The following is a 27,914-nucleotide window of genomic DNA, read 5'->3' on the forward strand; positions in this document are numbered from 1 at the left end:
TCTGAGGATCATCTCATTCAGTCATGGGTCATCCTGGGATTCAAATGTGGGCATGGACACTGTGTGTCTTCTTGAACTGGATGTGTGTGGGTCAGGTGTTGGCAAGACCGTAAGTTTACCTGCACTGTCTGAAATAATGATAACTGCATGCATTTTTTTGGGTATAATTTTATTTGAAATAGTTTACAATAACATTAGATCATGTTGTTTTGCTGCATAATCTTGGATTGGAGTTTCTTCCATGTCAGATCCAGTGAGATATCCAATATCTGTGTGTATGTTTCTGTGTCTATAGGCAGTACATGGTAGCCGTTCCTGCGATTATTGAAGCTGGAGTTGAAACCAAATTTTGTGCGAGTCTCCTGCACCCCAACGAGACTCTGGCCTTTACCATCACTCTGATGTCCCAAGAGAAGAACACAACCCTCCTCAAACAAACATCCAGTGAAGAGTTTCATACCTGCACTACTTTTAAGGTCAGCTCCTGATAAAAGAGCATGTGTTAATTTGTTAAATATAATTATCAGTTTGCTTGTTTTTTTTTTCAATAAAAGTTTATGCTTCTCCTGGTGTCTATAATATATCTTTCTCTCACAGGCTCCTTTAGTGCAGGATCAAGAGGTGCAGAGGTTCGAGGTGGAGGTGAGAGGCCACTCGTTTCACTCAAAAGAAGTCAGGAAAGTCATGATCAAAGTCTATCAACCAATGACATTCATCCAAACAGATAAGCCAATCTACCTGCCTGGACAAACAGGTAACTTGGAGCTGATGATCTATGCTGTTGTACACAATATGGTATACACCATTTATAGACGGGTTTTCCCTTTACAAACAAGTGAGGATTCATGGGACAGAAAGCTTATTGCCACAGTGTCAATATTTTATATGTGGACATTTTTAGTATTTAAACATACTTGAAACCAGTAAAATTACTGTTTAGAGGTAAATTTGTATGTGGCTCTCGCCCTCACATTTCTAGAACTTTTTTACTACATGCCACACATTGACAGACAGAATGTCAAGAGGCAGTCTCACTGTTTTCATGCTGCACAAGTTAAAAGTGCAGAAGCCCTCACATTCTGGATATAGTACTAACGTCAATGATTTACAGTATTCATTAAACCGCCACTAATGCACAATAACTGAGGGAGCTATCTTACCTCAAAAAAGGTGTTTTTTCATCAACAGTATCTTTGCAAAACTATCCAACACTTTGTTGAAATCCAGGGTTGGGACCAGATTTCTAGATGCTAATAGCTAATAGTCATTCTGTGAGCATGTGCATTTCAGAAACCTGTCTATAGAGAGTCAAAGTGAAACTGGTTCTTCCAGGGTGCATGCCGGAAGAGAGAAAACCTCATTCGAAATCCCATTCACATGTCTAACATAGCTAATAACAAAAAATCCAGCGCTTTTCTCGACAGAGAAAATGTCATGTGACATACTGTCGAAGGATCTAAAAGGATCTAATATCGTAGATTAGTCAATATTTATGTTTTTAGCTACCTTTAGCAAAAACCATTTCCTATAAGCGCTAGACATTTGCGGGCTAAACATCAGGGCTCGACATAAGAGGCAAGTCCACGATGGAGTCGAGGAGTTGCAGGGAGTTCAGACCACGCCTGTAATAACAGCAGGGAAGAGAGGACTGAATACTGCAGAAGTTGTTGGGCAGCTGAGATTAACAACTTTAGAGGAGAGTGTTGGTGAGTTTTATGGATATGGACAAAGCCCAATTACGATGACCCACGCCGCCCGCTTGTAATTTTTCAGATGCTAAAAATAAGCATGGGTCACAGTAGGCTTACTGAAAATGAGCAAGGCCTGGGCAGAATCGGTCACCGGCGATCACGGCACACAGTTAGTATTCTGTCCGACCTTACCCCAACTTGCTCCGGCATCATGCAAACGTAGGCAACGACATCCTCACAAGATCCAAGGCGGCTGCCAGTGTGGAGCCAGGTGCCACAGTTGATCTCCGCCGACTGCAAGGCCTCGGGGCAAGATGGGAAACCCCTGGCTCTCAATTGATCTAAGAGCTGATTGGTTTAGATATAGAAACTTTTAAGTTTTTGATTTTATCAGTCAGATTATTCTAACCTTATCTAACTTGCAAGTTTGATAGTAATGATGTAATTTCTGAGTAGACAGGAGGTAGAAGTTCTGGTTAGTTGACAAGATGTTTAACACCGCTGTAGACGAGCTGTAAAAGCTTAATGTAATGTCTTTAAATTTCTCTTAGTGCATTTCAGAGTTGTTACGCTGGACAATAGGTTGAGACCTGCCAGTCAGCTGGTGAGTGTTTAAACTGTCTCTCCTTTCTTTTAGATTTCATTCATAAACCACAGTTTTAGTGATGCTGTCTGATAACAGTGCAGGTTTTAGTTTGGCTAGCAGAGCTAAACTGAACAGAAGTTATGCAATGAAGGGATTAATGTAACTGATATACAGTACGTGGGTGTGCACTTTAACCAGAGTTATGTCTCTAATCAATCAGCTCCTGATAAAGGTTCAGTAGTCCACCCCAGGGCTCTTTTTGCTGAAGCTGTACTAATTCTGTAGAGCATTAACACCAGTGTCTCATTCTGCAACATTAGGTTGAAGAAAATAAAATTCAAAGTGATAACTATGACACTATACTAAAAAATTAAGTAAAAATAGAAGGACAGATATTCTTTGGAAAAGCCTTTTTCATGTGGATATGTGCTACATGTTTCATATTTTTGAAACATAAATATAAGAGCTGAAGTCTACATTGACTGTGTCGGACTCTGCAGTAGAAAATTGTACACTGATTGTAAAACATCAAAGTACTGGCTTATTTAAATAAAGAAAATGTCTAATCCAGATTCATTGGGACACTGTATGATGAGAACAGTATAAACCAACTTGTCCTTTAACAAATCTTTCTTTCTTTTTTCTTTCTTCCTTTTTTCTTTCTTTCTTTTTTCAGTACAATATTATTGAAATTAAGGTAAGACTATTAATATTTACATTTATTATATTCACACTTTCATCGTAAAATTTGATTCATATACAAATACCTTAAAGCAAGATTTGACAGCTTAAATATTTTTAAATTCAGTATGTAGACCTCGTAGAAATATCAAGTGCATTATATGCTGACTGCAATGTCAAGATTTGAGAGTATAACCAAACCCCTAAGAAATGTTTGAGGCCATTTTTGATATCAATATTTCAAAGTTCAAAAATTTGGATATTATTTTTAATATAAAGGGATTGTAACTGACCTCTCAAAGTTGGCTATGCGGAGGCAGGAGAGTTTAAATGTGAACAACGGAAGCAATGCATTGATGAAAGGTGACAGTAATAGGCAATATTGCATTTTGATCATCATACATAACTGAAAAATGTATCTCTTGTGTATAATGACAATGGCTACCAGAAAAAATATATAAACTTAAGCATAAAAATTAATTCCTGACCTTGGAAAGAAAAAAACCTTAACTCAAAAATCATGTATTGCAGGCTGCATTTTTAATATATCTGTCCCTTTTCCTTCCTAAATCAGGGTTAATGTAATTTGATGAAAAGAAGCTTAAGTCAGTGTCCACTTACCCCACTTTTTTTTCTGGAGCTATCAACAACCTCTAATAGTCTTCCCCAGTTTTTTCATTTTGTTATGTGTTTCGTTTTGCAATGCACACATCCCACCCCAAGACAGTGATATGGTGTTGAAAGCTCCCCCAAAGCTAGTGAATGGACCTTTAGTTGGAATTAAAGAAAAAAAATAAAAATAAATAAATATTTTTTCCTTTAAAAAAAAAAAAAAAGAGGGTGGGGGGGCAACATTTATATTCATTTTTTTTAGCAGTTATTTTTTTTATCTGTATATCTGTGTATACACAATCTTTAACTTGCTACTAATAACCAATAGAGTATGTTGGCTAGGATTTGAGAGTAGTTTCAAAATAATGTAGGAAAAATGTAGGATTCAAGCTTACATAACTTAAAAGCACTTTGAGAAACTATGATGTTTTTCACACTGAGTTAACAAGAGAAAAATGTACACTATCTGAATATGCGACCCAGTTTTATCTGCAATCTTGTTGAGGGGGAAAAAGGAACGATGAACAGCATTGTTAGCACTGTATTTCTGTGTGACATGTTCTCCCTTTATTCACGTCTTTCCTATTTGCGTCATAAATACATATTCCTTCCCATTTATTTAACTTAACAGGATCCTAACAACAACAGGATTGGTCAGTGGCTGAATGAAATATCCAGTGGTAAAATATTGGAGCATTCTTACTCCTTGAACACGGAGGCCCGTGAAGGAGCCTACTCAGTTATTGTGTCAGTTGGTAAGCAGCGAGTACATGACAACTTCAAGGTGGAGAAATATGGTAAGTTAAGGCTAATCGTTTTTATATTCCATCCTACATCCACTTGTAATGAAGCAAGAATGTTAACAACCATACTTTGTCCACAGTTTTGCCTAAATTTGACATGGACATATATACATCTGATGAAGTATCTATTGATCAGGAAGAAATCAAAGCTGGAGTATGTGCAAAGTAAGTAAAAGCCCTTTGTTGACAAATGACAAATTGCACTCTGAAAAATATTTGAAATAGATCAAGTTTGGTGAGTGAATGACTCCTTTTCAAGAACGCACTGATGTTTTTTTTTTTCCATCAATCATTTTTCCATCATTTTCATCAAAAATAGGTACACATTTGGACAGCCTGTGCCAGGCAGTGTTAAAGTTGAGGTGTGCCGACCTTTTAATCGCCGTTACTATAACAGCGATGAACATTTAGAGGAAGTCCTCGGGCTAGTGGCTCCATGCTACAACGAGACAAAGCAGGTACAGTTGCTATACTGACAGAATCATTTCTGCAGGAACAAGGTTCATATAAAAGTAAAGCATATGTTCATACAGAATGTACAGTATACTGCATATACAACATACTGTGCACATTTAACAATACGTTAGAAAAGATACTGAATATTGTTATTTATCTTGTCCGTCCAGTCTACAAATTGAGGAGCACAAAACTTAATTTTTTTACCATGGAAATAGTAGTTTGACAGAATAATTTTAACTCGGGCTTACTCACTTCTTTCAAAGCTTTCAACCACATCTCATAGTCTTCACCAGCAGAGGGAGTTTGTTCAGTTAAAGCAGGGAACGAACAGTAGGGAACTTTAGTTATGTGACCATGTAGTCACTTAATATTGTGAACAGTGAACAGTAATACAGTGAGACAGAATATCATAACCCCTGTCTCTCTTCGAAGATGGTCAATGATGGCCAAAGATGGCCTGCTTCCTATTCCATACCATCAGTGTCTTGCATTCCATAAATAATAATGAAATACTGGAGCAGAGGCAACTTCTGACTTGTTACCTGTCTAATGCTGTTCAGGGAGATATAATTTATAAAATAATATATATATATATATATCAAAAATTATTTTAACAGCCATTTTTCACGACTGGGGTCATGTTCACATCTTATTTTCAATAATTAGTGTAGGCTCCTCTCATCAGAGCAGGTCCCTTGCTCTCATCATGAAACATGCGCTTTCTAGTTTAAAAAAACAGATTTTGAAAATTATGGCTTTCCATTTTTGGCCAGGATTGATTTTTCATTTCCAAAGGCTTGCATGCAGAGAAAACACAGGATAATACTGAAACCTGGACAGTAGTAAGGTCAAAGAAACTCTAGATACCACTTTTCCTGGAATCTTAGTGTTGAAAGAGTGTTCCAGTTATAAGCCACTGTTCCAGAATGAGATCGGTCAGCAGGGTTGGGCCATGTTTTCTGCCTTCTTGTTGGATCTCTCTTGCTGTTTCGGTTTTCTGACATGTTTCTTGATGTTGCATCAAACAGGAAAATAAAGCAAGGTTAGAGTTGATATTGCTTCTAATGATCTAAGCTTTTAATACAATCACTGGCACTTTATCGCCAACAAATTTCAAATATTAAATGAAAATCAAAGTGACGGTGACTGAAGTGAAAACTGGAAATTAACAAAGGGATTACTGAAAAATATCAGGCAAAAAATATACAACTACAGGTGTTGAAATAAAATAAAACTACAAGTTAGATGAGTTTATTATCCCTGCTATGTAGTGAGCTTATTAGTAAGTATGAACTCTTCTCAGTGTAGTAGTTCAGTGTTTTCTGCAAACAGTATCACAAATTATTGTCAAAGTGTTTCTTCACTACACCTGCAAGAATCACTTATGACTTGATGGACTGCCTCACTTTTCTCTTCTTCATTCCTCAACAACAGCACATACGTAGATGCTGACTCGGAAAAGTGTGCTAGCTCTCAAGCGATATTCAGTGTTTATGCAGTGTTTAATTGGGTTTGTAAACTATAGCTATCAATACATTAATCATACCTTGCACATGTTGAAATTAAACCTGACCTTCATTTTATCTTTGTAGCTTCCCAACAGTCTTTATGAAGAAAAATATTAAAATGTTCAACCTTTTCCATCCATAGAAAAATCTTTTATGCTAATGTTATCAAAGAATCCATGAAAAACTGTGGAAAGTCTTTAAAAACAGGTGAAAAGTGAGTCTAAAAAATCAATTTACTATATACATGCACAAATACAGGTGGCATGAAGAACACAAACAATTAAGGCTTGGTTTGGAACCTGCTCTGTTTCAAGCGTGCCAGGCTTCCACAGGGAGCACCTAGCATTAGTTATACTCTTATCAAATACTAACTGCAAGCATAACTTGCCAACACTTATATTGTACGTGTAAAAGTGTAATGTTATATTGCCGCTAGTGCGTGAATCATTTGTTTTGTGCTTTAACTTATTATTTTGATGTGCCTTGAGCACTTATCTGTCTTCCTCACTTCATTCTTGCAAACATGCTAGAATGCAAAGCTTAACAGGCATAGCAACAGTAAATAAGTGTGAGGTTAGCGAACGATAAATTGACTTTGTTTTTCTTTGACTCATTGTAGGGTGGATGAAATAGCAAGACTGTCAAGTGAGCTTCGCAGTTGTAAAACCCCATTGTATTGTTTTGAAGGCCTTTATGTTTAAAGCTGAGTTAGGTGAGCACTTCGCTACAGAAGAGTCCCTTGTTATTACTGAATACCGAATTATTGCTTGTTTCTTCCATTTGACTGCATTTGGTTTAGTCCACTGCTTTGAATGTGTTCTGTAGTTGATGTTTGGGTCAAAAAACTGGATTTCGAAAAGGTAGCAGGACATGCGCTGAAGTGTAAACACTAAAAATAAAACCAAGTACTTGCCAGGGTATTCAGGTTGTTTGCTATGGCATTACTAAATGGTTTCTTTGTTGTTCCTGACACTTACTAGGTTAGTAACAATGCTACGGCTAGTGGGTGACATCTTGCATGTCACTTTAAGGAATACAGTTCACAAGAAGTTGAAATCTGAAATGGTCTGAAAAGTGCATGACACTTGAACTGCGAATGCTAAGAAATTATGGGAAGTATGAAAATTCTGGGTGAATGTAAACAAGTCCAAAGTGTTGTAACCAGTTTAAAGTTTGAATGACATTTCTAAGTTAATCTGTTACATATGTGTTTTTTTATATTATTTTATTACATTTTATCTAATCTTATTTTATTGTACTTTTTAGATCGACAAGAAAGGCTGTGCCAATTTTACCGTCAAGATGCCAGCTTTCCTAAAGTTTGACAAAAAGATTCTTAGAGATCATCTGAATTTCATTGCCAAAGTGAGAGAGGAAGGGACAGGCAAGTCTTATTATATTTTATATTTTATTTATAGAGAGTTTTGTATTAGAAAAATACAATATTGGGTATTTAAACAAAATGGCACACATTTTTGTAACATGGAAGCTTGTCGTTTAGGTGTTTTACACTCAAAAGAGAAGACAATCCAGATTTCATATGTTGTTGGAAAGTTGTCCTTTATTGACACACCCAAGTTTTATGTCGGAGGATCAATTGTGGAGGGAAAAGTAAGTGCAAAATGTTGTCTTCACTTCTTCAGCATCAATCTATAGATAGCACAACTGAACCAATGTGCATTCTCTGTGATAGAACTTTGTTCATCCAACAGGTTAAAGTAGTTCACTACAATGATACACCCATTCCTCACATGCCAGTGTACCTGTTTGAGGGTGAAAGATGGTCATCACATTGGCTACAGAATCTCACCACTGACAGCAACGGGGTTGCCACTTTCTCATTTAGCACAGCTAAGCTGAAAGGGGACATCCAGCTCCACGTAAGTAAGAAGTAGCAATATTTGTCAGATGCATCAAAAATGCTTTCATGAAGATGACAACGCAGCCCAAAAGCTGAAACCTATAATGGTTTCTGAATATGCTGCAATGCAGTTACCTTGCTCATAAAAACTGAACTCACTTTCAAAATTTTCTTCTACCTCAACCACCATCATCTCATTTATAATGTTTCTTTTCTATAATCTAGGTTACCAGTACACCGGAAATGAACCACTACAATTTTAGAGCTGCACACTATGAGCCTGGAGAACATACAGTGTCTTTGGTCCAAGCTCCTTCTCCTGATACTAAAACAGTCAGCTTCCTTGAGGTGAAGAAGAAGGATGAACCACTTGCTTGCAACAAAGAGGAGGAAATCACCATCCAATACACTATAACTGGAGAGAGAAAGGTCAATGTGGATGTGATATATCTGGTAAGTGGTGGGTAAGCTATTTCTCATCACCAGTTCTTTTTTTTACAGAGACATGGACACAGAAAAGATATTTTAAAACGACATTCATATCAATTACTTATATCTGACTTAAAAGAACACTCCAAGGTTTAAGGAGATCGCCCCTCTGATCAACTTACCTTTTAAGTGGTGAAACTGTACACACCAAATATTCCATTTTACACGGGAGATTTTTTATCATTGTGCTAAATTGCAATTTTTTAGTATGGACTATGCTGAGACACGGTAATACATGAGACCATGACCAAGCACTGGTTGGCCTGCAATCATAAAAGCGCACTGCTCTCACTTGATCTTGAGAAAGAATTAAGTGTCATTATTTGCGGAGCTAACACAATGTAAGCAACAGCCATTTAGAGGTACAATGTTGTTTTTTGTAGATTGTAGGTTGTTTAATTCAAAATGAACTATTATTAAATTGGTGAAGCTAGGAGCTCAATTCACAGAGCAGGATTTGTGAAAACGAACTTTGGGGTGAACCACAGCTAATCGGGTTTCATAGAGATAGCTAAAATTCGCACTGAGTTCATTGGCTTTTGCCGTAACTCATGCTCCAAGGAGCAAGTTTTGTTCAGGATTGGCTCAAAATATTTGAAAGAACCACCTCCTCATCAGTCGGCTGTGAGGAAAAAATATGTCACCATTCTTACAGGATCCCAGTAGAGTCAAATACTGCATTCACAATAAAGCGACAAGTAGAAAGACTTTGCTTTGCATGAATATCTACTAGCAATGTCAAAATTGGCCAAAATGACGTTCAATTATTCCTTCTAAAAAAACACATAGGTTTAAATCATTTGAATATCTATTTTTGCACATTACATCCATAAAAGGGCAAACCAATGCAAGGAGAGACTTAACTACTTGGATGCATATTTTCGAGTAGAGGACTCACCAGGCAGACGGATGCTTTTTTTTTTTCAATTCGATTATATATTCAAATTTAGAATATTCATTGATAGCCCTACAATCTACTCTATTATATTGGAAATATAGTAAATGTTTGCATGAAAACCAGAGTCCCACTCCTGTTCTGATACTCAGCACCTATAGCAGTGATGTCAATATTATGTAGTGTAAGTAATAAATAAAATTTACAATTGACTATTATGAGGAAAAGTACAAGTTGCCCTAATGACAGGCAGTGACCAACCTTTTACTTTGCGCACTCCAGCACTCAGCTGACAATGATTTACTTGTGTAAAATTTTGATCACATATGCTTTCATCAACCCTTGCTTTCTTTAAGTTTTATTTTTAACGCATCCTCTCTAGCTGCAGTACTGTTCACAATATAAACAGCAGAAACCGTTTGACCATTAAAGGCCAAATATTATGTGATTGTCCATTATACTAGTTTTTTCTTTTACAAAAAACACAAATCCTACTTTCCTACTCTAGGCTACTCAACGTGTTAAAATATCAACCACACATTCAACCCGAAAAAATAGACTGACACATATTTATAGCATACTGCTTTTAATATTTGGTTACTGCGCTATTTTCAGCTAGCTTCTGGTGCTGTGCTTAGTCCCTGTAACTTTTATCTTATTGAACCATAACATTTTACCGCTGTAATTCATGACTTGTTGACTTGACTGGTTTAATAGAGCAGGTTGGTAACCAGCTTTGTGAAAACACTTATTCATTATCACCAATGTTAGGTTTAGTATACCCATAGATCTCAAAGGGACCAAGTTGAACTTGGTTTGTAAAACCGGCCCCAGATCTGTTTTTAGAGGAACTGTATTTTAGTTCCTCTAAACCATATTTTTTTCTCCTACACACTGAAACTTGACAAATAACATGAGAAAGATCCATATCAGAAAACTAGACAGTGTTGAAATCTAATGATTAATGGAATGAGGTATTACTTCTAAATTACTAATTCTTTGTGTCATTTTCACATTCTCCAGGTGGTATACAGGAGAACCATTGTCATGCAAGGATTTAAACAGGTTGAAGTGCACGATAAATTAGGTGGGCAAAGACTTGCTTTAATCATGAGTCTGGAGAATGATGTCTTAAAATGATCCTTGAAGTTAGAACAGTCAAATAATATTTGAACTGCTGTTTTATTGACATTTTGGAATTGGTTTGTTGTTTCAGTGACTGAGGGCGAGATATCTTTTAAGTTGCACGTGGTTCCAGAAATGGCACCAAATTTCCAGGTCTTGGCTTACGCCATCCTCCCAAGTGAGACTATGATCGCCAACAATGCTGAGTTCTCCACAGAAAAATGCTTCAGTCACAAGGTCAGTATAAGAAGAAGACATGTGGCATCAACTGTGTTTGTCAAGTGTTTGTTTAGATTCAAAGTGTATAGCTGGTGATATAGAACGTTAATATGTAGTCACCAGTTGTAGTCTACATAAGGCATATGTTTTTCTTGAAATGATAAGTACAATGCTAGTGGCCAACTGAATTACTTACACCACTGAAGTCCAAATGGTGTCATGTGTGTTTTCTGTGTGTGTCAGGTGTCGCTGGAGTTTTTTCCGTCCTCAGCTGTCCCAGGAGAGGAGATCAGCATGCAGGTAACGGCCCAGCCACACTCTCTGTGTGGCGTAAGTGCTGTTGACCAGAGCGTTCTCATCAAGGAGCCAGGGAATACTCTGAATGCAGACAAGGTAACTGCTGGTATTAACCAGAAAAAGATGCTTAAATCTTTTAAATTGAGTGTCCTCTGCATGATTTTCTGCACCATTAACATCATCAGTCATCAAGAGGTTACAGTTTAATTCTGCTATTATCTGTCCTGATTTTTTTTTTCTCCCCCTGCGAGCGCTAGATTTTTGCCAGCTGTGTAATACAGCTGTTCAATGCAGTTTGATGCTGATTTTGTTATTGTAACCCAGTTGTAAAGCCTGCTGTTATACAAATGCTATATGAAAACGTTTGTATCCCTCCTTACAAGTCTACTATATGGATGAAGGCACTGTTTTATACTTGACATCCACCTTTCAAGATATTTTCCAAGATATACCCGATTCTCAGATCTTAATAAAAAAAGAAACATTTGGCATTTTAAAGCTTTGGACCCTATTTGTCTTTACAGATATTTAACTTGTATGATGCCAGGCTAACACCTTATATTCCATATGAGATCCAAGATCCTGTAGAATGCCTGCATGTGAGACCAAGAAGATACGTTTTGCCATATCCTAGAAATGGTGAGAGAGAGGATGCTCATCAAGTTTTCCAGGTACTTCTTACACAACGATTAATGTACACTATAAAGAATACTATTTGTAGTACATGTAATATTGTTGTTTGTACTTGTAATGAACTTTTCAGTTTCTATGGTTGTGTGTTGTTGGATTATCTAGAATGTAGGACTGAAGATGGCAACCAACATGATAACACGAATCCCTTCATGCCTCATCTACAAAGAAAGAGAATACTACCAAGGCCAAGGCCACTTTGGTGACTTGTTTTTTTTTGCACTAAGTACCACATGCTGAATATAACCAACAATCAAACAGTTCACTGTGTTATTGGGTCCTCCATTGCTTCTGGTAGAATATTTTATGGTTTCTTTTCAGGTCTCAGATTTAACAGTCCTCCTGGGGTAGCACGAATGCATGATCCAGTGGGTTCATCTGGTGCTGTCAATCAACCAATACAGACATTCAGGACTTACTTCCCCGAGACTTGGATATGGGACCTGGTGGAAGTTGGGTGAGCTTCTTTTGCTAAGGGTTTTGTTGGTGTTGAAATGGAGAAACTTGAGGGTACTTGAGTGCCTTTTTGGGCCCATAGAGCACGTGCTCTAAACTCCCTCTCTCTTTGACTTCCTGTTGTCTCCCTGCACACATGAATGGCAAGAAAATAATTTACTATAACTGCTCTTCAAGACTTTTATATAATGTATTATATTATATTATATTAAACCGGATGGCTCAAATTGTAATAATAAAAAAAGTCACTTAGGAAAATGTATTAATCATTTTTTAGATGTTTCTTTTATAATGCATGTGTATGGGGAAAAGTCTTTTGGGGCCAGTGTCCGTAATGTTCAGGATTATGCTCTTTATTTAGCGCTGGTGCAGTGCCCGTTCAAAATGTGCCTGTTAGTAGTTTCTGAAGGCTAGGAATCCTTTCCGGGCTGCAGTGTGTGTGGTCACAGTCGACACTGCGCTTCCTTGGGTCCTCAGCAGTACACCCGCCAAGTTTGAAGTGAATCGGATGACCAGTTGTCGATAAAAACGAAATACGGACAGCCAAACAAGACAGAAATTCCTCCATTTATAGTTAGATAAAAATATTCCCTGAATTTCTTCCCCAGTATGGCATATGTATTACTACTTCTCTGAATAACACAGCATATAAAACAAGTTCACATTTATATATTATTATTTTTAGGTCAGAGTAACTGTACTATAGTTTCTATGGTTGCAGTTAATCCTACACATTAATCATCTATTCACATTGTTTTGCTTTGACTAATCTGGGCTATGTAAAAGTACATTTTTCCAGCTCACATTATGTGTCTTTGTGTCTGTTTTGTTCCAGAGAATCTGGAAAAAAGGATGTGTCCCACAATGTCCCAGACACCATCACCACCTGGGAGACGGAGGCTTTCTGTTTGTCCCCTCAGGGCTTTGGCTTGGCTCCGCGTAAAAAACTCACTGTCTTCCAGCCCTTCTTCCTCGAGCTCACCATGCCCTACTCCGTCATCCGGGGGGAGGACTTTGAATTGAAGGCAACCATCTTCAACTATCTGTCCAGTTGCATCATGGTAATGAATGTTTTTACATAACCTAAATACAAATGTCAGCATGTTAACATGTTAATATCATATTGATAATGTTAACAAAAGACTGATGGGATTGTTTTGCAGGTATTACTTCATTTACGAAAGTACTGGGCAAATTGAAGTTTTAACTACATGAAAAAACAGGGGCTCACCAGTTGTTACAATTGATCCTGCGGTGGAAATAGATTTATGTAGTAAATTTTGTGGTAATATCCAACATTAAAGCAGTTTGTGGTTTTATAGTAAGTATAATTTGAGACTAAACAATACTTCTCTAGTTGTCTGTTGGAAGCCCTTATGCGGATTCAACACAAAAGATACTGCTCCAGTTATTGTCATCCTGTTTTTAAATGTCACATGGTCCTAATGCTACCACAATTTTTTTGGGAAATACTGAATTTCTTTAACTTGGATGATATGCAACACAAAATAAAGATCAGAAATATCAGAACAAAACATAGACAAGGCATATCAGATTAAGACTATACACACACACACACACACACACACACACACACACACACAAATATATATATATATATATATATATCCATTGAAGTACAACACAAATGTTTGGGTAATGAGTTGAACTAAATGACAAGAGTCTTCTTTTTCTCATTAGAACAATGTCATAGATAATGATTTTACTCATTCTCGCTTCAAGATGGAATCAGTACGTTTTACATGCTCCTTTAAAGCACCTGTAATTGATTGGACTCAACAAAATTGGACATGTGGTCAAAAGTTCCCATCTCTCTTGTTGGCCATGTCAAATGAAATGCTCGAATAAACCCTGTTTTCTTGACTAGGTCGGTTTTTAAACCTGATCATTTGATAATTTTTATTTGGAAAAAAGGCTGAGAGTTTGCACCTTTGAATGGTCAAAATCTTCTACAGTTCATGAGCTTTAAAGTATACAGTGATTTTGACCAACAATGCATTTTTGTTGATACTTAGTTTTGTACTTTGTCTCAAATTCCATTTGTAGAACTGGAATCAGGTTTGTAAGTCTTACAACAGACTGGAGTTTGAACAATTGTTTTTTTTTTAACAAATACTGGTGTGTCTCTTGAACAGCTCCAAGTGACTCCAGCACCCTCTTTAGATTACACCCTCACTCCCCTCTCTAGTAACCAGTACACCTCCTGCTTGTGTGGCAGTGAGCGCATGACCCACAACTGGACCATCGTCCTTTCAGCCTTAGGTGAGGGTTAAGCTTACATGCACATATGTCTAAAACGTTGAAGGGTTGTGCCAAGTTGGTGGATTTGCTTTCCCCCTTTCCCCAGCAAAACTCTCTTTCATCTCTATGAAATCTGTGAGACCTACCTTACTGACAGAATATTTTGACACTTTTGGAATTTATACGATCTGAGAAAATTCTTAAGCAATTTTCACACAGGGTGTTATGATCTTTTTTAGGGGTTGTGAATGTGATGGTGAAAGCTGAAGCTGTGGCATCCCACATTTCATGTGACAATGAGATTGTGACTGTGCCAGAAAGAGGTCGTATCGACGTGGTCACACGATCTGTCATAGTAAAGGTCGGTGCCTTTAAAACAAGATTACACAGAAGTAAATTCCAAAACCATCATTTTCTGCATTAAAATACAAGGAACCTCCGGAACTCACATCATTCCCTACGTCCTTCCCTCTCAGGCTGAGGGACATGAGAGGACAGAGACCTACAACTGGCTGCTCTGCCCACAAGGTAAGTATGGTTTAGATAAGGCATGGTCTGTAAAAAATTCGGAAAAAGAGAGAAAGCCAAATGCTGTAGGTTAGGAGCGGTGGAGTTGATTGCATGTTAAATATGTAATTAAAAATTCACTACTTGCAAAAAGTTAACATTTATATTCATGGTTATTTTGGCAGTTGTGCCGAGTTTAGTGCCAGTGTCTCATATTCTTTTAAATTTCATTACTTAAATGCATTTTGATACATCTTATTAATAAAATGTAATGGAAGAACTGACCCAATTTTTCATGGCATTGATCTTATTTCCAGTCTGACCTGTTACATTTCATGATCCACTGACTGTTGACATCTTTGTTTTAGAAGTCACCTCTACTTGAGTTTCCTCTAAAAGGTGATTGTTCCCTGTACACAGGAGAGGCTTTGACAGAGGAAATAGACATAAAGCTCCCTGCTAATGTGATTGATGGATCTGCCCGTGCCTCACTGTCAGTCCTGGGTAAACTGTTTGATTTATTTTACTTGTGTTTAGTGAGTTAACAGCTCCCCTTCCTTGAAACCTCATAAGGGCATCAATAATAAAAAGGGACATTTGGACTGGATTCTTTTTTATCACATTTTGCTTGAATATTCCAACCATGTTGCTTTCATGCAATACAGAGAGCAAATTTATAATGTCAAAAAATGTGCAAGTACTGTATGTACATTTGTGTAAATTACTTACTGGTGATTTCAGGATCGTACTTTTCAAAGGAACACATTATTTATATGTAAGAATCCAGTACAGTTGAAGGATAAAACAAAAACTCCTTTAGTACACCACCTACTGTATCTGCTCTTTTTGAGGCTTGTTAACATGTTTTTATACCAACTGTGCCATGACAAATTAGTGCAGAATGAGCATAAAATGATGTAACATTCTTTGGGCACATTTATCTAATCCATTCAAAATTGAAAGTCAGGTCAATTACACATTTGGTCCAAGTCAGTGTTTTTTTGCAGGTGACATCCTGGGCCGAGCCCTGAAAAACTTGGATGGGCTGCTGCAGATGCCATATGGATGTGGTGAGCAGAACATGGCGCTCCTAGCTCCCAATATCTACATCCTCCAGTACCTGAAAAACACAAAGCAGCTGACCCCAGCCATCCTGGAAAAGGCAGCCCAATTCCTGACTGGTGGTGAGTCTCTGTTAGCTTTAGCTGAACAATCTGGTGCTGGTTGCACAAAATACACCTAGTAGGTCTGTCATGTGTTATCACTAGAACGTGAACATCCTTCCAATTACAGACAGTATCAGGAGCGGCCTGGTGTTTGAGGGGTTATGGCGCAGACTACAGTGTTGCGCAGATGACATGCAACAAAGGTCCCTGACGGGACCTTTGTTGCATGTCACCCCCCCCTCTGTCTCACCTCATTTCCTGTCATCTCTATACTGTCCACAGTCAAAAAACAAATACAATTTCTCCAAAATGTTGTTTTGCTATACATCTGTACATCTACACTTCGTCAAAAAGAAATTTACCCCATATCATAAGCTTATCAAAAATCCTATCAAATCTGTCAAAGTGTGTCTAATTATTCCCTAATAAGCTTGTGTTTTTATTGTTATACAGGCTACCAGAGACAATTGAACTACAAAGATGAAGATGGTGCTTACAGCACCTTTGGATCAGGAGTGGGAAACACTTGGTGAGAACATTACTGATCAATCATCCACACGGAATAATTTTATTTAGAGGATGTGAAACAATTATCGTGTCATACCATGACATACAGTTTCCCTCAAGACAAGAACGCTTTACACTTACAGCAGCAAGTAGATGATGTGATTGCACGTTGTAGCACACTGCTGCAAAATCAGCATGTTATCGAAAAGCAAGCATGTTCACCTGTATTGCTTATTAATGCATGAATTAGCCTAGCTAATGACCTAAAGTATATCATGTTGGCTATTGTAAGGAATTATAAAGATCAAGTGCTTCCTCTTGATTTCATTTTGTCAGTGAATGTCTAACTTTGTTTTGATATCCTCAGGCTGACTGCTTTTGTGTTGAGAACTTTTGCCAAAGCACAGTCTTTCATCTACATTGACCCAACAAATATTGAAGAGTCTAAGACTTGGCTGGAGAGTAAACAACGAAATAATGGCTGTTTCCATCAGTCAGGAAAACTTTTTAACAACAGAATGAAGGTAAGCTTACAGTACCTGTAGAGTGTAATGAAAATGACTGATTATAATATGAACTGAAGGATGTTAGACATGTTAATTTTCACCAACTGACATCTTGCTGTAGTGAGCCACCATTCTGAATATGCATTTATGCAGTGAACAAAATTACTTATTTTAATTGGGCCCTTGGGTATTGAAGGTACAATGATGATAATATCTGAATGATGCATCCTCTCTACAGGGTGGTGTGTCTGATGAAGTGACTCTCAGTGCCTACATCACTGCTGCCTTCTTGGAGATGAACATGTCCGTTCATGTGAGTAGACTCTTTCTCCAAAAATATCTCATGCCATTTTCCCTCTAAACTGCACAGTTACACAATATAAATGAACCAGGCACCTCTACACTGGTAAAACAAGGAAAACAAAAATTTGGTTCCTTTTTGAACATGTTTTTCTATCTTTTGTACAGAAATGTGAGTTTATTTTCCATCCTTCAACATGTCTTCCCAATTTGCAGGTTTCCGTTCTCAATTGTATCGTTCGAAAAGTTTTACATACTACCTGGTTGTAGATGAAAATGCCTGCTAGGAGTAATCTTTCCAAAAAATACACTGTAGTTTATAGTGGTAGTATATAGAATCGTACCACAGAGCCTGTGAGCTGTAGTTGTAAAATGCTAAACAAAATAACTAAGGTTTTGTCTTTGTTCAGATGTAGTAGTAGAAGAGGTACCCATGTAGTTTTGAATACTGGGAGAGAATCCAATTTTTATGTTGTAGTTTTCCAGACAGCGTGGTGACAGAAACCTTTACAAAAAGGGTTCAAGCAGATGAGAGCATGTAATTTGTTTGAATTAGATCGAATGCAACCCACATAGTCTACAATACTCTACACTGAAGAACTTAAATTGTTCCTTTCAGAACTCCCATCCTGAAGGAGTCTTTGTTGTAGCTGGGGATTTTTAATCAGACAAACCTTGTGCCAGTTCTCCTCAGATTTGATCAGATTGTTAAATGTCCAACGAGGGGGAAAAACACATTAGACCATGTTTATACCAATGTAGAAAAGGCATATAATGCCGTACCGTGCCCCCACCAGACCCCACCAGTCTGACCACCTCTCTTTGTTAATGTTTCCAGCTTACAAGCCACTTATTAGCAGAGTCAAACCAGCATGCAGAGTAGTTAGTTTGTGTCCTTAGGCAGCAGTATCACAACTACAGGACTGATTTGAGAGCACCGACTGGATTCTTTTTCCTGAAAACAACTCTGTAACATTCCTAGAACACTACATCTCGTCAGTACTGTCCCATATTAACTTTGGCTCTGCAGCGGGTCATCAAAACAGCCCAAAACATCATTTGCACCCAGCTGCCAACAGTTAGGTACATCTACCAGGCCCGACGATCATCCACGACCCAACCCATCCTGCCCACCATTACTCTGTGGCAGGTGATACAGAACAACACATTTAAGCACCACTAACTGAAAAAGAGTCTTCAACAAAGATGTCAAGTTGTTGAAAATGGCCTGATTGTTTTAAACTCGGGGAGTGCCATTTCCATTTAGTGTTGTCTTGTACGGGAGTACAATGACAATAAAGTTTCTTATGTCTTTATTTGCTTTGCCTTCCTCTGTGTGTGTGCAATCTGAGCCATCAGAGTTCATAGTTGTCACAGCAACACCCTTCCCCTTCCACATGCTCCGAGAGACACACAGTGGACAGGTCTACTTCAGAGCTCTGTGTACAGAGCGGGTGGGCAGTGGGCAAATTTGGAGGCAGGCCTTAGGCACCCCACCCAATCAGAAGTTAGAAATAGTACTGGTGTTTTCTGTGCTATTGTTCCATTGGCTGAAATTTAAAAATTTTTTCTTCTTAACTTTTGATTGGGTGGGCAAGACACAAGTTTGGGTGGCCTGAGCCCATCCTTGCCCATAGCCAACACCGGCCTGGCACCCAAAAAGAAAAATGACTGAGTACGCCAATGATCTGTCAGCTAACATTGTTCACCAAGTACGACTAACACTTGGAACTCTTCCCACTTTCTACTCTGTTAGCATGCTAATGTTTTGTGTCAGAGCAATAATTTAGTATGATTAACACACAATATAATCTGATGACGATATACTGTACAACCTAACAATGGCTGCTTTTCCTCTGGGAAGAGTTCAAGCTCCGCTAACTGGCTATGGCTAGCAGCTAAATTACAACAACAGTAGTTACCAGATTGCAGACAGCGCTGGGAAAGGGAAAGGGGGAGAAAAAAAAAAAAAGAAAAAAAAATTATTTAACATTTATAGCAGAGCTTGACTTAAAAATAAATAAATAATGAGTTCGCACAATAAATACTTCAATGTCATGAGAGGTCAGCAGGGCAGGCTAAGTTGGGGCAGTGCAATATAACAGGCAAAAATAGAACTTTCAAAGGAAGACAAAGTTTTATTCTCCAGTAAGCAGGATATCAACAGCTATCTCAGGTCATTTCTTTAAACACAAACATCCTGGAGGAGAAAAAGCTACTTTTAAAAACTTCCCCTTTAAAGGTGTCTTTTCCAACTTAAACAGTTCTTAGACATTAAAGTACTTTCCTGACTGCTGTCTCTTCAAAAATGTGTTTGCCCAGCTCTTTCCAGCCATGTGCTCGCTATCCCTCTGCTCCCTTTGTTCGGCCTTCCCTAAAGTTTCGGAGTCCTGCTTCAATTAGCTGGCTTAAGCACCTACACCTGTCTGAGTGGTGAGGCATTCTGGGAGATCTAGTGTGTGCAACAGTGGCCATTTTGTTATGTGGCAGCTGATCCTGTGTGGGAATGCACCACCCCTCTTCTACATGTCCCCCTGTAATGACACACTCTGTTCTTTTGGTTAGTATTCTAGGCTTCATGTATCAAGGACATTTGTTGCTAGTGATTTATTTTGTCTATGTTGGTAGTTGTTTTGCTACCTCTGTCTCATTCTTATTATTCAGTTTAGTGGTACTGGTAGTTAATTGAGTTCTTGCTGGCTGATTACTACTGAAAATTCTGAGCTTTGTTATTTTTAATGTATTTGAATAAAATAAACGGGATTTGTCAAGACAAAATACATGTTCTTTTAATCTGTTATAGAATCCAGTGGTGAAGAAGAGCTTGTATTGCCTCAAGGAGTCCACCGATGACCTCGGCAACACCTACACTACAGCTCTGCTGGCGTACGTCTTCACCCTGGCAGGAGACATGGAGACCCGTGCTCAGCTTCTGCAGCAACTAGACAAAGTTGCATTAAAACAAGGCGAGCCAACCTCCTAAAAGAAATCATTCTGGCTTCACTTACTGTGAATGTAGCTTACCTCGTACCTGTATGTTTGTGGGTGGCTGTTTTTAGGGGGTTTCATCCACTGGTCTCAGACAGCAACAGAAACATCAGCCTCTCTCGCTGTGGAGATCAGCTCCTATGTGCTGCTGGCCACACTCAGTGCCCCCCCCCCAACTGCTGAAGAACTGGGCTACAGCTCTAACATCGTCAGATGGCTGACCAACCAGCAGAACCCTTATGGAGGCTTCTCCTCCACACAGGTACAGCCCCTAACAGCATTAAAGCTGGACTTTGAGCTAAAAATAAAGTGTTCTAAGAGTTATTTGGCTAGCTGTGTGCTTAACTATTTTGGCGCTTTCCATGTATCTCCAAACTGCCATCTGTTTTCATCTTTGTGGCATTGCATTTTCAGGTAATTCAACGGGCTTTTAAATGTTGCATTTGGATTATGAATTACGATAACCAAACTATTAACGAGTACTAAATCTTTCAGTTAATCTGAAAATGTTTAAATCACATAATTTAGACATACAGGTTCTCACAGGACAGCAACACTTCCCAGTATCTCAGCAATTTAATGTCGTGATTATACCACACCAAAGACAACAGCAGTGTTATAGCCTATCAAGTACAAATCACATGTACTGAGCAAACTATTCCATTTTAAATTTAAACTTTCTTACTTTACATTTCTGTATGGAAATCAACAGAGATACCTGATATTGATGAAAATGAAAATCATGTGTACCTTTATTGTTCTGAAAAAGCTGAAATATGATCTGTACTACTTTACTTCTCAACAACGTTTGTTGCATATCTCATAATATGGACTCTTGCATATGAAACCTGCAGTTAGAAGTGTTCAGTACATGCCAAATCATGTACTGAACAGTAGCAATCAGTAGCTTTGAACAGTGGAGTGCCTCAGTGGTGACTGAGAGCACCATTGTCAGCTCGGCTGTGATTCACAGTGTGTTGCTTCCTCATTAAAAGCATATTAAAAGACCCAGTGTTTTACTTAGTGAGATGCATTAAAACTGTGACTGAACTGAAAGAAGCGACTTGAATTAGCATTGATTTGTGAATCCTACCTCTACCAGCTGTATGTATAGACAAAAGCATATTATTACATTTGTATAAATCTAAACAAATGAAGTATTTGCTTTTGTGTGTGTTGTAGGACACAGTGGTGGCTCTTCAGGCTCTGGCTCTTTACGCAACTCTGGTGTTCAGTCCAGACGGTTCAAGCACAGTGACAGTCCAGACCCCCAGTGGCCACCTGACATTTGATGTGAACCAACACAACAAACTGCTCTACCAGGAGAAGGAGCTGCAGGACCCGACGGGACACTACAGCCTGGTGGTGAAGGGCACTGCATGTGTTTCAGCGCAGGTCAGTCAACACCAGAGCTCTATCTGTTTCACACAAACACTGCTCTCAGGGGGCCTTGTTGTATTATCAGTATATAAATGTAATGTTTATGTATTAACATATATAAATGTAAGCTACATATCCATTTCATTGTGACTATGTGTGGATCATATTCCAAAATATTTAAATTTTTTGAACTAATCTTAAAGGGCACTGTTCTCTTGTCATATCTTCATTTGGCATTTTGGGCGTGTATTTGGCTATTTCAACAAACTCTTTAAGCAAGTCCAGGAGTTTTGGTAGGTTAAGTAAAGGGTTAGATATAACTGACAACATGTTATCAGCATGAAGTAAAACCTTATACATGTCCCCATGTTGAATACCTTTGATGCCAACATTTTTCTTCAAAGCAATAGCGAATGGCTCCATTACCAGGTGCAAAATGAATGGGCGACAGAAAAACAACCTTCTCTTGCACCATACTGAAGCTCATAAAAGGCAGATAAGTTGTTGTATGCACAGCAGATTGTGCCCATCAGTCTTTTACAGTCTCAGAAAATAATTAATACACTTAAGAAATAAACATTATTCTTCTAATTTCTACTGTTGAGTGTCAAAGTTCATTCTTATTCTTGGAAAAAAGTAGTTTGACAAAAAACCATCAACAAAAAACAAAAAAAAAGTCTGAAGGTCCGTGATTAGCTTTCTCTGAAGCTTTCCACTGCAACTCACAAGTCTGGTTTCCATCCAAATATAGTGCCCATTTTAACAATTTCTAGAAAGTGGGCAAAAGAAAATGTGAGCATCGAGATAACCTGTTGGTGGTGCTAATTCTCCACTTTGATGCCATTAAGGGTTTGCTATGGTTTGGAGATCTTGTGGCAGAAGTTCCATACTTAATGACCAAAATCTAACCTGTATCCTGCAGCTGGGGCAGGGGGGATCCTGAACTATTACCACCCATGGAATGACCTTAACAGTAGACATGGGATGTTATATTAAGCCATTTAACATGAGAGAGTCAGGCATTTTAACCAAGCTTCCTTGTAATCCATCTAAGTAAACATAATCAAGGTTTGATACCTAAACGCATCGTAAATGTGAATCAAGTTGAGCAAAGGAAATTTTTCGAGATTTTTATTCCGTTGTTTTTGTTTTTTTTAAAAATATTAAACCTTCCTTGTGTACTTGTTTCCCAGATTGTTCTTCACTACAACATCCCAACTCCTACTCCTGTCACAACCTTCAGTATCAAGGTCACACCAGAGGCCGTCTGCACCACTGAACCTCACAGACACAAACTCACTCTGAACTTCGCCTCCTTGTAAGTAACCACAAGCAGGTTCAAGTTACAGCAATGATAGGGGAATACTGACATTTTTGAGAAACAATACTGTGCACATACCAGTGCGTGCTGTACTAAGTAACTGTTGGTGGATGGACATGTGGGAAATGATTCTGAACTTGGTAGTTACTACTTAGCTTGAACATATCCTAACTGTAAACAAAGCCCAGTTATACAGAGTCCATGCATACATCTAGTAGAACTATGAAGAACAGGGTGAATATGTGGGTGATGTTGTGTAACATCACATATTTATGGTTCTATTGCAGATATAGTGGAGAGGAGACCACTACAAACATGGTAATCCTGGATATCAAAATGCTTTCTGGTTTTGTCCCAGACCCAGAGTCTTTGAAGCAGGTGAGTTTTTAGAATAACTTTCAGCTCAGTAGAAATGGATTTGTTTTCATCTGGTGTTGATGAACGACCCGTCCTTGTATCGTCTCCTCAGCTCGAAGTTGCCCTGCTGGTGGATCGTGTTGAAATAAAAGGAGATCATGTACTGGTGTACTTAGAGGAGGTAAGAGGAATTCACGATGGGGAAAAATAAATGATGCTCTCAGCATTTGTCACTGATCGTGTTGTCCGTTTTTCTTCCAACAGTTAGCAAAGGACATAACCATCTACCACAGCTTAGATGTCATACAGACGCTGCCGGTGCAGAAACTGAAGCCAGCCGTGGTCAAGCTCTATGACTACTACCAGCCAAGTAAAACTGATACTCAGTCCTCCTACACAGACCCTAAATCCCTTTACAGTGACCACAGCAAAATTGAAAAGTTATCAGAATTGTAATGTTGAGTACTACAACTTTTATACGTGTTGGACTGTTGGACACATGAAGAAAGTTTGTTTTGTAAAAAATCCATCTCTCTTCCTATTCTTCTTTTTCCTCTCAGGTGACCAGGCTAAGACAGAATACATCTGGCCTTGTGTTACAGGTAATAACCTGGAATGATACAAGAACACAACAGTAGGCCAGTCTTGTAAGCTAAAATACAATGAAGCCAACAACTACTGTAACGTACTGTAGACTGTAAGTCCTCACAGTGAATTATTATTTTTTACTCCTTCTTTTGCAGCTTGAAGATGGAAGTGTGGTCAGTCCTCAGGTTGTCGCTGGTACCAGGAAATTTCAAAAGACCTGCATTTCATTAAAGATAAATTTTGTGTACCTCTTGAAACTCCGTGTCTGTTTGAGTAAACATACAAACGAACAGCTTAACACAAGTGAAACTCATGCATAATGGAGAATAAAATAATGAGATATGAATTTCCCACTAAAAACTGGTCTTGTGTTTTACTACATTTTCATCTTTGTGCTAGGGCAGCTCTGCAGTTCCAGCAGTTGTTTATTTATCCCTTGTTTTCATCTACATAGGTTATTCACATAGCTCCAGGTCAGCTTAGTGTGGAAAGTTGAAATATGTTCAAAAAGAAACAAGTGTTCTTATGGCTTTCTTATGCGTCTTTCATTTAAGTAAGGGTTAGATTAAATACAGTACCTCATAATTTCCCGATGACTAATGAGCATGACTGTAAGAGAACATATAAAACAAATATGTTGATACAATTGTTGTTACCTTACCTCAGAGTTTTTCTGTGCAAAGCTATATTAAATCATGATGAAAAACAAATTAACAGTCACTATGACTGTAGTAGCTGCGGTTCTTGCAATGGTATTTTATTCAGGAGAATTGTTTACACGTTAATGATTGAATTTGTCCATTAGGGCTGTAAATGGGAGAGGAGGAATCGTAATGACTTCTCCTTGATTGCCAGAATGAAGTTGACATTTTTGTTTTTTTTAGTGAAATGTCTCAACAACTATTGGATGGATTGACATTTATCTCCCCCCTAAGGAATTGTAATGACTTTGGTGATTCCCTGGTTTTTCAACTACTGCCATTATCAGGTCAAGATTTCAATTTGTCCAGTGTTTTGGTTTATGACCAAATACATGCAAAACTCAGGACATTCCCATCAGCGTCATTTGTACTACAGTATGTGTTCAGTGCTGATTAGCAAATGTTAGCATGCAAACACGCTAAACTGAGCTGGCTAACATGAATACGTTAACATTTTCATTATGAGCGTGCTGACGTAAGCATTCCCCTCAAAGCAACAGTGTGTCAAAATACAGCCTGACAGCTGCTGTAGCATGGCTGTAGACTCTTGTTGAAGTTAATGTTTGACAGCCGAGATTAGCTGCTGAATAAATTCTTCTTAAGCTTGAAAAAAATGGGTCAAATTGGATTCAGATCCCTAAATGAAGAAAGCTTTTATATCGACCAAACAAATCCTGGTGTATGCCCATAGAGATACTGGGAAAAATAATAAAATTGTTAATAGCAAAGATTTTTAGGGTCTTTAAAGCACATTGAGAGTCGTTGAGGTCAAATGTAGGCCTTTCAAGTCACAAGCCAGTGTTTGAGTCTTAATAAACTACCTGCAATTCAGGTTAGGGTGGCATTGTAAAGCTTGATTTATAGTGGCACATTAAGAAGATACAGCGTACAGTGTAGCACCAGAGCCTACACATGTAGCTGCTGAACCTACGTCATACCTCACACACATCCCCTGAAAACTACGTCCCTGGTCCGAATCCGGCCAAGGACCTTTGGTGCATCTCTCTATCTCTCCCTTGTTTCCTGTCAATTCTCTGTTGGTGGTATCCCATAATAAATGCAAAACGTAAACTCATTTATTGTGGAGAACATAGTAAAGCATGATGCAGCCTGACCACTTACAATACATCCGTCTAGTGTTGCAGGGGTATTATGAATCACAACCTATGCCATAGGTAGTTATGGGGAATCCCAGTAACCCCCTTGCTTCAAGCATATTAGGTCGCTAATCAGTGGTGTCATAGGCCATTTCCTCTGCTGTGTGGGGGGCGTTCCAATTTGACACAGAAGGCCTCCTTCTCTCCTCTTTCAAACCCTCTCTTTTCAATGTCCAACACAGTATCTGTACATCACTGCCCTCGAAGGAGTGTCTGCTGTCCCTGTCCCTGAGAGCAACAATGCACAAATATTGGAAAGACGCGGGTGTGGTAATTTAGTGTGTTGTAACCCATCATCGTTGTTTGAGGATGACCACACAGTCCACACAGGTTGGTTTACTAGAAAATAATCTACTTTCAGCCAGCATATCCACTGTTTATATGGTGAAATCAAACATCCCACACAGTTTAAAGGGCACTGTTGCAAAACTGCATTACTGTTGTATTAATGCATCAGTTATATAGAGGAAACCCTAACAGTCTAATTGTCTTTTTGGTGACCAATCAGTCATAATGATGGTGAGCTCTTAAGCGAAGTGTGGTTAGAGTGGAAAATATATTGCCGTAAAGTTACAGTAGCTCCAATCTTTTAAAAATCAAAGCAATTGATGTGCATGGAGGTGGTGAACTGCTGGTCTTTACATGCTTGCAGGTGTGCAAAGCACCTGGGTGCTCATGGAAACAGTGGGATGAAGAAGAAGTCAATATCATATCATCAGCGGGTGCATTATAGGGGCTCGTAGCAATCCATTGTCAGTCATGTCACAATTAAAAGCAGTCAGTGCTCTCTCTTAACAGGATGCACTGGGAGTTCAGAGGCATTATTGCTAGAACAAGAAAGTGTCTTACGGCTGAAGCACCTAAAATTAAAATGAAACTAACAAAACACATGACGTCTGTAGAAATCAACAGACTTGGGCCGAAGCTAATGATTAATTTCTATGCTAGAAAATGCCCTTCACAATTTCCCAGAGCCCAATCTGATGTTGTCATATTGCTTGTTTTATGTGATCGATGGTCCAAAACCAATCCACTGTTAAATGAGAACATAGCTGAAGACCAGGAGTCTCTCTTGGCGGTTACTTCGCCAGCTGCAGTAGTTCATCAATTTGGCCTTTGAATAGTTCCTACATCATCAAGCATCTAGAACAACAAATATCGCTGTGTCACTTTTTAGTGCAACTTGGCTTTTACTGAATGTGAGACACTACAGATCAAGAGAGGCCAATTTGATTTACTACGGTATTAGAGTCTGGCAATCCCAGTAATGCACCCTGTCTGGATTTGAAATAAATGGTGTTCAAACACAGGTCCAGCAGGGAGCAAATATGGTCCAGGTTTAGGTTGTTTTTTTTTTCACCTCCCCACTGCCAGCTGCACCGGTTTTACAATAAAGATGCAAAATTTTAAAGGGATTTTCACTTAAACATCACTTGTCTGCGATTTAGAGTGCTGTACTACCATCATTTCCATGGATTTTACCCAACAGCAGGGCCTCACCGATCTCAATCAGTTATGAAGACGAAAGACCCACATCCACAGTCATGCATCCTGTCACCAATCATGGTTTAACTGAATGAAATTGTAAATTATTCTACAAATGAACAGCCTTGTTAAAATTCTCATCCATGCCATCCATCTGGATTTGTGATCTGGATCTTCAGGTAAACCTGTCTGTGCTGAGATAAAGGTCTTCAAGCATTTCTGCTGATACTGTGATAAGTACATGGAGCCCCATCTGCACTAGTTTCTCATTTTGCACAGAATAAAGTGGAAAAACCTAGAAAGTATAGTCTTAAAAA

General features: G+C 38.5%; 1 protein-coding gene across 2 annotated transcripts; it reads left to right on the forward strand.

Moving 5' to 3' along the window:
* LOC120791667 (alpha-2-macroglobulin-like) lies at positions 1-25,468 on the forward strand. Of its 2 annotated transcripts, none has more exons than XM_040130214.1 (36): positions 1-109; positions 296-476; positions 598-754; positions 2,243-2,295; positions 2,954-2,974; positions 4,202-4,367; positions 4,454-4,538; positions 4,693-4,831; positions 7,607-7,724; positions 7,842-7,951; positions 8,053-8,220; positions 8,427-8,654; positions 10,609-10,672; positions 10,802-10,947; positions 11,173-11,322; positions 11,751-11,897; positions 12,022-12,118; positions 12,238-12,373; positions 13,208-13,433; positions 14,529-14,655; positions 14,874-14,995; positions 15,111-15,162; positions 15,562-15,645; positions 16,149-16,325; positions 16,761-16,836; positions 17,182-17,338; positions 17,559-17,633; positions 20,424-20,586; positions 20,680-20,870; positions 21,791-22,003; positions 23,182-23,306; positions 23,597-23,687; positions 23,779-23,847; positions 23,931-24,036; positions 24,227-24,313; positions 24,410-25,468. In XM_040130214.1, exons 1-35 carry the CDS (start codon positions 24-26, stop codon positions 24,283-24,285), a joined length of 4,365 nt encoding a protein of 1,454 aa, XP_039986148.1. In that variant the 5' UTR covers positions 1-23; the 3' UTR covers positions 24,286-24,313; positions 24,410-25,468. The 2 variants fall into 2 exon arrangements, with proteins under 2 accessions (XP_039986148.1, XP_039986149.1); XM_040130215.1 differs by having other exon boundaries at positions 24,227-24,268; positions 24,410-25,467.
* Positions 25,469-27,914: the final 2,446 nt, after the last annotated feature.

The sequence above is a fragment of the Xiphias gladius genome, chromosome 7 (genome assembly GCF_016859285.1).
Source record: "Xiphias gladius isolate SHS-SW01 ecotype Sanya breed wild chromosome 7, ASM1685928v1, whole genome shotgun sequence".
Lineage (NCBI taxonomy): Eukaryota > Metazoa > Chordata > Actinopteri > Istiophoriformes > Xiphiidae > Xiphias > Xiphias gladius.

Coding starts and splice junctions, on each gene's coding strand:
- LOC120791667 (XM_040130214.1), top strand. CDS start 24: ATGGGTCATCCTGGGATTCAAATGTGGGCATGGACACTGTGTGTCTTC. Junction 11,323..11,750: donor ATACTCTGAATGCAGACAAG/GTAACTGCTGGT, acceptor TTGTCTTTACAG/ATATTTAACTTGTATGATGC. Junction 13,434..14,528: donor ATCTGTCCAGTTGCATCATG/GTAATGAATGTT, acceptor TCTCTTGAACAG/CTCCAAGTGACTCCAGCACC.